Source organism: Camelus bactrianus, chromosome 9 (assembly GCF_048773025.1).
Source record: "Camelus bactrianus isolate YW-2024 breed Bactrian camel chromosome 9, ASM4877302v1, whole genome shotgun sequence".
Taxonomy (NCBI): Eukaryota; Metazoa; Chordata; class Mammalia; order Artiodactyla; family Camelidae; genus Camelus; species Camelus bactrianus.
The window spans coordinates 43,488,368-43,501,260 of NC_133547.1; the positions used below are offsets into that span (position 1 = coordinate 43,488,368).

General features: G+C 36.4%; 1 protein-coding gene across 5 annotated transcripts in view; it reads right to left on the bottom strand.

The window, feature by feature from the left end:
• The window catches only part of PHTF1 (putative homeodomain transcription factor 1), a 59,336-nt gene that overhangs the window by 31,829 nt on the left and 14,614 nt on the right, over nt 1-12,893 (bottom strand). For all 5 annotated transcript variants that reach the window (XR_012509184.1, XR_012509183.1, XM_010968488.3 and 2 more), the window contains exons 4-5: nt 2,971-3,040; nt 2,351-2,509 (exon numbers count right to left, since the gene is read on the bottom strand). Coding sequence is in view for 3 of the 5 variants with exons in the window: in XM_010968488.3 (XP_010966790.2) it covers nt 2,351-2,509; nt 2,971-3,040 (229 nt within the window). In the remaining 2 variants the exon portion in view is untranslated. The remainder of the gene's footprint in view (nt 1-2,350; nt 2,510-2,970; nt 3,041-12,893) is intronic.

A 12,893-nucleotide genomic window follows, 5' to 3' on the forward strand; every position in this document is an offset into this window, starting at 1 on the left:
GAACACCTAAAAGAAAATGTTGAAGAAGCAGAATAATAGAGGCATAGTTGTCCTGCTCAACGTTACTACATATTAAATACCTGCAGTAATTTAATGTGGCAGAGGTGTGAGAATAACCAGACAGACTGATGGCACAGAACATGCAGTCCAGAAGGAAGACTATGGTGTATGTGAAAAGGTAGTATATAGAATTTATCTCAAAAAGAAATAACAAACATGTGGAAAAGTATTTAACATTACCCTCACAAGTGACCAAATAAATGCACGTTAAATGAGCAAACTGCTGGAGGGAAGGGTATAGCTCAGTGGTAGAGCACGTGCTTAGCATGCACAAGGTCCTGAGTTCAATCCCCAGTACCGCCACTAAGAAATAAATAAATAAATAAACCTAATTACCTCCTCCCCATCCCCCCAAAATAAAAAATAATAATAATTTTAAAATAAATACATTTTTAAATGAGCAAAATATTAATTTTTGTACATTCACTTAGGTAACAATTTTTAATATTATAATAATGCTGGCAATTTGTGGTAAAACAGGAATTCTCACCCACTACTTACCAAAAAAATTGTGTCACCAGCAATTTCACTATATGTACTAAAAATCTTAAAATGTTTTGTATTCTTTGACTTGTTAATTCTATTTCAGAGAATAAACTTCAAGGAAGTAATACAAAATTTGAAAAATTTTGTTCATGATGGTATTATTAATAGGAAAAAAGAAACAAACAACCTAAATGCTCACAATATGGAATCAGCTATGTAAATTATGGTACTTTTATATAATGGAATATTAGGCAGTTATAAAAAGTGTCTATGGTGAGTCCATATGATAGACTCATACAGATATTAAAATGATAGTTTGAAATGATGGTGTGTCTATGTGGTGGAATATTATGCAGCCACCAATATGAGAGTCATGAAAATAATTCAAAAAAACTGAGATAAAAGAAAACAAAAATCACTCCAAATTCTTTCACCCTAACCCGATCTTCACCTTTCACCTACTCTTTGTTCTAATTCATGTCTTTTTGCTCGGGTATATACATTGCCCTCGTTCAGAAAGCATTCCTGGTAGGTAATGGAATATAAAAAAGAGAATACACTAGGTCCCTGCACATAGTGAGACGAGAAAAAACATCAGGTAGTGATGTGTAATAGAGAAATTAAAATAGATTCCTGTGATCGTGCCTGAGGGGTGCTAGATGATTTAGAAAGTACAGACAGGGACAGCTCTCTATGAAAGTTACATCTGAGCATGGACTTTACAGAGGCAAGAAAAGATAGCCACGTGAAAAGCCTTAAGATTGTTTCAAAAAGAAAGAAAGGCCCTGTGTGAGGAACAGAAAAAGGCCCTGTGCCTAGACTGAGCATGCAGAGTGGAAGACATCTGAGAGGTTTGCAGGGAACAGACCACATAGGTCACTGGAGGCCCTGGTGAGGAGTTTGGGTTTTTACTCTAAGGGTAATGAGAAGTCACCAAAGGGTTTTAAAAGCAGGAAAGTGACGACAGATGGTTTCCACTTTAAGAGATTTCTCTAATTGCTATGAAAAGAGTGATTGGTAGAAAGAAAGCCTGGAGCAGACGTTGGAATAATGTATGTAGGCCAGGGGATGCTGGTGCTGTGGACTATGATGGTGGCAGGAGAGACGGCAACAAGTTGTCAGCACATATTTTCGAGGTCAAACTTACAGACTTGGTGACAGATGGGATGTGAGAGTTGGTGGCAGACTAGAAAAGGAAGACCTAACTTTTCACTGGAAAACTGGGTGGTTGATGGTATCATTTAATGAAATGGGGGAAGACCTAAACAGGAGTAAGTCTATATAAACGAAAAGATTACATTAAAAAAAAATCAAGAGTTCCCATTTGGGATATGACTGAGTTCAAGATATTTTTAATCTCCATATGGAAATGTCAAACAGGCAGTTGGATTTATGAGTCTGAAGTTCAGCAGAGAGATCTGGCCTGAAGATATACATTTGAGAATCACCAGCGTATCAATTATAGTTAAAGTAAAAGGGCTTGATAAAAGAAACTAGAAAAGAGAAGAGAACCCGGGCCAATCTGGTGGTAATCCAATATGCAAAGATCAGACAGAAGTTGTTTGTAAAGGCCTGGCCAGTGAGACAGGTGGAAAGAAATTCAAGAGATGAGAGTTAGACAATGGTTTGCGCTCTCTGAGCAAATTAATGTAAGATGATCTCCAAATGGTGTATGTCCCTTCATTTCTGTGTACATGAAACCATGAAATCAAAGGGTCAATGTAAGAACAGTAAGGTCTGCACGATCTAATAGCAAAAGTAGCAAAAAACAAATGTCCTCGTGTATCCCCACTCCTCTAATTACCTTGCATGAGGTAAAGCAGTAGCAGCCAAACAAAGATTCTTAAAGAGGTAACCTGAATCCACCAATTGCTGAAAAATGGAAAAAATACAACTCGAACAAGCCCCTTCCGAGTCAGAGATGTCCACGGAATTTCAGGCTTGGCTTTGGCAAATGTTGAGCCTTTAAATATACAATAAAACAAAACATCAAACATTGATATACACTATACAAATACCCACTTGTAATACTATATTAAAAGCAGGTGAGAAGAAAAAATCATCACATAACCGTTTCAGCTCAAAAGAATCCTCTTAGATGTTTGCCTCAATCACTAGGACAGGAGCTCAAAGTAAGTCAGGCTCGTTCGAATGGTAGACAATATATTTTTTTTTTAATTACACAGCAGTAAGTCTCCAAGTTCATCCCTCTTTCACTCTCATGGAAACCATGTCATCTACCTAGCTACGCAGTATTAAAGCAAAGGGGAAAAAATGCTAAAGCCTGAATGATGAGGGAAGAACATCACTTTTGGAAATTAAAGTACATCATTATATAGGGACAGTATCTAAAAAAGAATCTTTACTACCACTGTGAAATAATATGACAATACACCTAAGAAACAAGCCAACTTTAGAACTCACCTCTGATTAAGTCAACATCAATCAAGTCGGCCTTTATGTGACCCATCTTTTTTGGTTTGTTTTTGAAGCCCTGGGAAAAAACAAAACCATAAATAAACAAAGAAAAAAAGCCCTTTAAATCAAAAGGTAAACTTATGTTTCTTTTTCTCGATATCTGACTCCCTTTTACTGGGGACACTTCAATCCTAATGCACTTTGGAGGAACCTATCATTAACATTTGTTTTAGTTTTTTGTTTTATCAAGAAATGCATGCATATACTTTTATCACTTTTAAAAATAACCAGAGTGCCAAAAGATCAGTAAATGGAAAACAGGAGTTCTGGGACCCACCTCATCTCTCCTTCCAATTTCGTTCATTAAAAACAAACAGCTTTCATCTTTTTTCTTTAGCTGTTTCTCTTGGTATTTATGTATGTCTAAACAATATATTTATACAGTTTTAATTTATTGATTTTAGAAATAATCTATGGATTCTTAATATAGTCTATGAGAATTTCACTCTCTTACAGCACTAATCCCCACATCCTAACTTCCACCCCCAAAACTACATATCCTCACAATATAGTAATACTAATTTTTAACAAATCAGTAGTCAGCAGTTACAGTATTACTATGAAATATCATTCCTTATAAGCTATATTTATATTCTTCCATTTATTCTATGAGGCTGGTGAAAATATTCATCATTTTCCAAATACTCAAATGCCAGAAAATCAAAGTCCTTTTTTACCTTAGTTAAAAAAAAAAAAATTCCTGGAAACACCCTTCCCAGAACCCTCTATCTTCTTGCTCCAGTTAGATAGCTGCTCCCAGACCTGCTACACCACTGTAATCCCAGGATTTCCCACTCTCGTCCTGACAATTCCCTTCACCTCTCTCTGCGCTCAATCCCCATTTCCTATACCCATGTCTTCTTGGAGCACATCCTTCAGGACCTTCCTGAGAAAGAGGTCACAGAAGGTAATGTTTTTACTCCTTGCATGTCTGCAAATGAATTCATTCTACCCTTATACTGGATTCAAGTTACACTAGATGTAGAATTATAAATCGTTAATCATTTTCCCTCAGGAATTAAGATACTGGCCCATTGTTTTGCAGCTTTCAACGTTGCTGTTGCAAACTCCAACGCCATTCTGATTCCTGATCCTTTGAGCATACACTGTTTCTTTCCTCTGAATCCTCACTTTATTCATGGTGTTCAGAAATTTCATAATAATGTGCCTTTTTTCCTTGATACAAGTGACATTTATTATTAAACATGTGTTTCATTTTATCACATAATGATGTGTCTTGATATGAGTCTTTTATCATCTATTGTGCTGAGACTCCTTTCCATATGAAAATACACATCTTTCAGTTTTAGGGAAGTTTTCTCATAATTTATATTTAAATTTCTTCCCTTTTAAGACTTTCAACTTTTTTTGTCTTTTTTGTTCTGCTTTCTGGAAATTTCTTCAAATTCTTCTCTTGAAAGTTTTCACTTTAATTCTTTGGGTTCACTTCTTTCCATTCTCTTCCATCCTAGAAGATGTTTTCAAATACTTAGTAATTGTTGGCTGTCCATTTACATATTAGAATGAGGAGCTAAAAACCTGATGGACATTTCATTTCAAGGTGCATAACCAAGGTAAATTTCACTCATGTGTACAAAATGTTCATAGAAGATTTATAAGAGCCTCAAATTGGTCACTACACATCAACAACAAATGGAAATTGCCCATCAACAGTAGAAGGGATAAATAAGTGTGGTGTTGTACTGAATAAATTACAATTATGCAGCCACATGACTGAATCTCAAACATAATATTGAGCAAAAGAAAGTAGTCTCAAAAGTGTATGTGTTGTATAATTCATTTACGTAAAATTCAAAAAAGTCAAAATTAATCTCTGGTGCTTATAGTAAGGATACTGGTTACCTCTGCTGGTGGCAGGGACTGGAAGAGCATGTGATGGGGAGCTTCTGTGTTACTCCTAATGTTCTATTTCTTAGCATCTGAGTGTTTGTTACACAGCTATGTTCAGTTTGTGAAAATTCCTCACGCTGTACACTTATAACTCTGGGGTGTGTATGTGAATACAGGTATCCCCACTTTTCAAAAGTTCGCTGTATGCCATTTCGCTTTTACAAAAGACCTACTTCAGTACCTATTTTCACTAACCAAAAAGAAAAAAAAAAAATCCAAAGAGGATTTTTGCTTTTACAAATAAAGGCAAAAAAGCAAAAACAGAATTCAGTGACTATTTTGCAGAGGCAGCACACATCTGAGCAGCAAGAGCGGCACCGCCACACTCCCTCCCCGGAACTACACTCGGCATCTCAGCATCAAGCCTCAGTAGCTTTGAACTGTGTGAGCATCTGTGCTCTGTCTCAATTTATTCTGTGCATCTGTTAGCAAGATGAGCCCTAAGGTAATTGCTTCTTCACTCTAAGCCATTTTGGCTTGTGAAAAGTTTCACAGGAACACTACTTTTGGATAATGGGGGAAACCTGTATATTCATATTTACTGAATATGTTTTATTTTATTAACATGTAGACAATGGTTTTATAGGAAAAACTCCGGATTTTAAAGTCATGATAACTTTGCTGTATATTATGAATTCAAAGTAAATTTGTGAATCATCTTTTGTGTTTCAAAGTCTAAGTTTGCACAACAGTTTTGCTTCATTACTATCAATAAATAAAACTGTTTTAAAAGATAAATTTTAATTTCATGCTCAATCAACACTTGTACATGTTAATTCCCAATCAAGTTCTTTAAATTGGCTATTCAACCATTAAAATTAATGTAAAAATTAAAGGTTACAGTCATTTGCTATTTCCTTATTTTAAATATTGAGCCAGTATTGATCTTCAGTTCTGTTTAACTAAACAGATGCAGCCAAACAATTTCTCTAAGGGAATCCTATGTTTCTATCCAATTACCTACAAACTGTAGATTTTACCCCAAAAAAGTTCTAAAACTAAATGTAAAAAAAATTAAGAAGGAATCTAATTTGGAAAATAAGACATTTCAGGGAAAAAAAATAACCCTTTGAAAAAACATGGGCACTAATTTTTGAAATATGCATAATATTCATGGGAATAACAACAATCTTGTGTTACATTCGAAGTCGGAAATTAAAATTTAAAACGTAAAAATATCACTGTCTTGTATTCTGTCAGACACAGGCCTTGTGGACATTTGCATCAGTATTATTCCAACTAAAGAAGCTTAAAATGCCTTTTTCTTTGCTTTCTAGAATTTTCACCTACAATGCTACAGAATCAGAATTAGCATTAACTAAAGGTAAATACCAAACTATGAAAACTTCCCTTGGTAACAGAAACACATTCATTCATTCATTCACTTGGACAACTAATATTCCCCATGTTTCTTCTATATTCCAGAGACTCTACTAGAGCTAAGTATAGCAGTAAGGAAGTCAAAACACAGCCCTGTCTCCAGAGTGCACAGCACAGAAAGGAAGACAGACAAAAGAGCCGAATGTTCGAGGGCTCCTAGGGGATAAGCCCCTGAACCTCCCTCACCACTTTTTCTTTCCTAAGACGACAGAAGTCATTAATAAATGTATGGCCACTGTTCTTGAGACAGATGAGAGCATCACCAGATACTCCTGTATGTGTTTGCGCTGAGGAAGAATAAAAAAACACATGCCACACTTTTGTTTTAACACACTCTAGAGTATGTATAATAAGAGGAAGCACATGCCAGGCACTACCTAAGCACTTTACCAAAACTTATATTAATTTAACTCCTGCAGTCCTCACAACTGTCCTGTGAGTCAGGCACCTTTATCATCTTCACTTTACAGACGAGGAAGACAAGCCCCAGACACTGTAAGCCAGTCACGCTCAGGACAAACGACTACACATCCTGCTTCTCACTCTAAGGTACAAAATGCACTTGTAATCAACGTAGGTAGAGATGCTGTTTGAGATAAACAAGCTTGCACGCCTCTGAAAGTTCAATGAGATTAAACCCTGGGCGCTGTGAGTGAATTTCCTTATTGGCCACAACCTCTGGCCTAGCAGCCCGGGGAAAATGTGTAGGAGACAATCAGGATTCCCCTGCAACAGCTGTCAGAGCAGTGGCCTGGAAATTTCCTCCAGGGCCCAGCGACCAGCTGTATTCAGCCCTCTCCGTTGGTTGCCCCCCACATGCCTGTGTAACATCATCGAGGCTCAGAACCACCTGACCAGTGTGGTTCCCACTTTTAGGCAGAGGGACAGGAGCACTGGAAATAACTGCGACTCCATATTAACAGGGAATAAAAGACAAGTGAAACCCTGTAACAGATCCCCCTCAGTGTGCTGAAATGTCCACTTTAATTGCCACTGATTCGTTACTACTGTACAGTAGTCAGGCACAGAGAGAGAAGTCACCCGGTCTAGGGCAGGTGATGAACAACAAAGCACCAATTACAAACATAGCGCCATAGGAGCATGTGTAAAGGACACTTAGATTTAAGAAGTCAAAGGGAGAGCTCCAAAGGAAAGTAACATCTGACTCGAGACCTGAAGGATGTATGAGAATTTGCAAAGGTGGGCATGGGGTGTAGCAAAAGGGGAAATTAAGAAAAGTGTATGAGAAGAACTAGAAATCAGAAGTAGCAAGACAAAAACTAAAGAAAGTTCAGGAAGGCCTAAAGCAGGGTGGAAGTGAAAGGGGGTTAAGGTATGAAAGAGAGAAACTGGAGAAGGAAGCAGAAGCCAGATTTTAAGACGATAAATCATGTTCTAAGAATGTTTATTTATTGTAAGGATACTGGGAAGTCAGAATAAGTCAAAAATATAAGAATGACAGTCAGACTTGTGTTAAAAACAAAATGACAACAAGCCAGCTTCAGTGATTATGAGGGGTGTGGGAGACAGGGAGCAGAGGAGACAAAATTTAAAAAGCTACTCTAACAACCTAGATCAAACTTTGTCTGTAAAGGGCAGATGGTATTTTAGGGTTTGTGGGCTATACTGCCTCTGTGCAGATAATCAAGTCGGCAGCTTTGCACAAAAGCTGGCTTAGACACGGACAACACACAAGGAGAACACCAAGGCTGTGGTGCCCCAGGGGTGTGGCTGCCGGCGACAGCTTGCGGACCAGATGAGTGCAAACAGGTCATCCAGGTAATCAGAAGCATGAATTGGGAGAAGTATTCATAGTCAAAAAGATCTTAGAAAGTAGACTCCAGAAGTCTTGGTAATTAAAACTGTGGGATCAGTGTGAAGATGAGGCCACAGAAGAATTCCGAGCCCCAGCTTGAGCACTCTGACGGCTCACTGAGGAAGAAAGGTGAGTGCAGGCACAAGGCTGGTCAGGGGCAGGGAGGTCCCGTCGCTCCCGGTCCTCTGGCCAAGCTGGGGAGGGGAGGAATCTCCTCCCACAGGAAGGCACTGCAAGTTACAGGACAAGAGGTGAAGACAGAACAATCTTCTTACAGGGAGGGGACAGAAGAATTAGGAAAAGTAATATAATACACATTGAAGTCTATCTGACTCCAAAGATCATGCCTAAACATTGATGAGATTTGTTGTGTTTTGCTAGTGGTATAAATAAAAGATATCGATATATCTATCTTATTACTCATGTAACTTCATTCAATGTATTTGTCTTCTTTTTGGAGGGGAAACTCTTTAAATTGAATTTTTTTATTAAAATATTTACATTACAAGGCTAATAAAAAAAAAAACTCTTTCCAGCCTCACTCTTCCTTACCCTGGATTCCTACTTCCTCATTATTTCTTCTTAATTATTTCTAAATAAGATGTGTACAGTGCTTTCCTCAATGTTAGACGCTATCCACTCACTTCTTAACTGTTGAAGATGAGGAGATAGGTTTCTTACTTAGTCTTCCTATACTTCAGTACCTTTACCTGTAAATTGAGAATGATAATACATCTACCTCATGGGATTGTTGGAAGGACCGATTAAGAGAGTGAGAGTGAGAGAGCAGTGCTTAAAATAAATGCAAGACCCATGCTAAATACTAATGATTATTATAACACCAAGCACACATACACATGCCTTCCCGCATGCACTGTAGTTTCCCTCCCATAAGTTTCATCACAATTTTATTTGTTGTTTAGAGTATCATGATTACATAAATATTGTTCCCGCCTAAATAGTAAATAGTGATTATATTTCCTTTCTTAGAAATTCTGTCCTAAAATTGTTAATTGCCTCATTTTCCTCCCACCTTTATTTAGATAGGATTGACAAATAAAAATTATATATATTTAAGATATACAGTGTGATGTTTTGATATACATATATATTGTGAAATGATTACCACAATCAAGTTAATTAACTTATTCATCACCTCACATCATTAGCATTTTTTGTGTATTGCAATTTGAAATCTACTCTCTTAGCAAATTTCAAGTATACAATATAGTATTATAAACTATAGTCACCACGCTGTATATTAGATCTCCCAAACTTATTCATCTTGCAACTGTAAGTCTGTAACCTTTGACCAACATCTCCCATTTTCCCCACCCTTCAGCCTCTGGTGACCATTCTACTCTCCACTTCTGTGAGTTTGACTTTTTCAGGTTCTGCATATAAATGAGATTATGCAGTGTTTGCTCTCAGTATGATGTTCTTCAGATTCATCTGTGTTGTCACAAATGGCAGGATTTCCTTCTTTTTTAAGGCTGAATAATATTCCATTGCATGAGAGCGCTAGATAGATGGAGAGATAGGGCACATTTTCTTTACCCATTCATCGTCAGCAGACACTTAGGTTGTTTCCGTATCTTGGCTACTATAACAATAATGCTGCAATGAATATGAGGTGTATGTATCAATCTCTTCAAGAAAGAATTCTCTTCAAGAAAGGAAATTTTACTTCCTCTGGATAAATACCTAGGAAGAAGGATTGCTAGATCATAAGATAATTCTAATTTTTTGAGGAGCCTCCATACCCTTTTCTACAATGGCTGTACTAATGTACATTCCCACCAACAATATACAAGGGTGCCCTTTTTTCTATACCCTGGCAAACACTTACTATCTTTTGACTTATCTGATAATTGTCATCCTTGGGTGTGTAAATATTTACAAATGTTATATCCTCTTATTGTTTTCTTAATTTCTCTTTCTGATAGTTCATTTTCAGCATATCAAATGCAACATATTTCTGTATACTAATTTTGTATGCTGCAACTTTACTGAATTCGTTTATAAGTTCTAATCACTTTTTGGTGGAGTCTTTAGGGTTTTCTAAATATAACATCATGTCATCTGCAAAAAATGACAGTTTTACTTCTTCCTTTCTGATCTGGATGCCTTTTATTTCTTTCTTTTCTTTTTTCCTAATTGCTCTGGCTAGGACTTCCAATATGTTGAATAAAGTGGCAAGAGGGGGCATCATTGTCATGTTCGTAATTCTTTGAAGAAAAGCTTTCAGCGTTTCACCATTGAATATGATGTTGTTAGCTGTGGGCTGTGAAATCTTGCCATTTGCAACAACATAGATGAAACCTGAGGGCAGTATGCTATACAAAATAAGCTAGACAGAGAGAGACAAACACCGAATGATTCTTCTTATATATGAAATCTAAATTTTTAAAAATTCTTAAAAGATAAAAACCACATTCACAGAAACAGAGAACAGCAGATTGGTGGTTATAAGAGGTGGGCAGTAGAAGATAGAAGAAATGAATGAATTTTATTTTTTAGTCTCAATAAATTGAATAAAATTTTAAAAAATAATACGGAAACATTGGTCTTAAACAACATGTTAGACCAAATGGACTTAAAAGATTCCATCAAAAAGCAACAGAATCTACAGATTTAATGCAAGCCCTATCAAATTACCCAGGATATTTTCACAGAGCTAGAATAAGCAATCCTAAAATTTATATGGAATCACAAAAGACACAGAATTGCCAAAGCAATCCTGAAGAAAAAGAACGAAGCTGGAAGAATAACTCTCCCAGACTTCAGACAATACTATAGAGCTACAGTAGTCAAAATGGTATTTGGCATAAATAAGACATGTGGATCAATGGAACAGAATACAGAGTCAGAAATAAACCCACAGAAGAAAGGTCAATTAATCTTCAACAAAGGAGGCAAGAATATACACTGAAGAAAAGACAGTCTCTTCAGCAAGTGGTGTTGGGAAAACTGTATAGCCACATGTAAATCAATGAAGTTAGAACACTCCCTCACGCCATACACAAAAATAAACTCAAAATGGCTTAAACACTTAACCATAAGACAAGACATGATAAATCTCCTAGGAGAAAACAGAGGCAAAACATTCTGACATAAATTTTAGCAATGTTCTCCTAGGGAAGTCTACCCAGGCAATAGAAATAAAAGCACAAACAAACAAATGGGACCTAATTAAACTTTTATAAGGTTTTGCACAGCAAAGGAAACCATAAGCAAAACAAAACAACCACCTATGGAATAGAAGAAAATATTTGCAAATGATGCAACTGACAAGGCTTAATTTCCAGAATATACAAACACCTCATAAAACTTAATAACAAAAAATCAAACAACCCAATCCAAAAATGGTCAGAAAACCTACACAAGCAGTTCTCCAGTGAAGACATACAAATGGCCAGTAGGCACATGAAAAAATGCTCAATAAAGCTAATTGTCAGACAAATGCAAATCAAAACTACAATGAGGTATCACCTCACACCAGTCAGAATGGCCATCGTTAAAAAGTCCATGAATGATAAATGCTGGAGAGGGTGCAAAGAAAGGGAAACCCTCCTACACTGCTGGTGGGAATGTTAATTTGGTGTAGCCATTATGGAAAACAGTATGGAAATTCCTCAAAAAACTAAAAAAAACTTACCATATGTTCCAGCAATCCCACTCCTGGGCTTATATCTGGAGGGAACTCTAATTTGAAAAAAAATACATGCACCCCCAATGCTCACAGCAGCACTACTTACAATAGCCAAGACATGAAAACAACCTAAATGTCCATACAGATGACTGGATAAAGAAGTTGTGGTATATTTATACAATGGAATACTACTCAGCCATGAAAAAGAATAAAATAATGCCATTTGCAGCAACATGGATGGATCTAGAGATCATCAATCTAAGGGAAATAAGCCAGATAGAGAAAGAAAAATGCCATATGATATCACTCATATGTGGAATCTAAAAAAGAAAAAAGAAAAAAAAGACTACAAACTCATCTACAAAACAGAAACAGACTCATAGACACAATAAACAATCTTAGGGTTACCGGGGAAAGGAGATGGGAAGGGATAAATTTGGGAGTTTGAGATTTACAAATGTTAGCCACTATATATAAAAATAGATGTAAAGAAAAAAAAGTTTCTTCTGTATAGCACAGGGAACTACGTTCATTATCTTGTAATAACTTTTAATTAAAAAGAATATGAAAATGAATATATGTATGTATATGCATGACTAGGACACTGTGCTGTACACCAGAAATTGACACATTGTAACTGACTGTACTTCAATAAAAAACTAAATAAATTTAAAAAGCAACAGAATACATATACTTCTCAAGTGCATAAGGAATATTCCCCAGGGTAGGTCATATGTTAGGTTACAAAACAAACCTTAATAAATTTAAGAAGACTGATATCATCTCAAGTATCTTTTCCAACAACAATGGTATGAAACTAGAAATCAATTACAAGAAGAAAACTGATGAATTCACAAACATGTGGAGATTAAACAACACGTTACTGAACAACAAATGAGTCAAAGAAGAAATCAAAAGAGAAATTAAAAAATACCTTGAGAACAAACGAAAATGCAAATGAAATACCACATACCAACACTTACGGAATTCAGCAAAAGCAGATTAAGAGGGGAGTTCATAGTGGTAAATGCCTACGTTAAGAAACAAGAAAGATTTTAAGTACACAACACCTAACTTTATACCCCAAGAGACTAGAAAAAAGAGAACCAA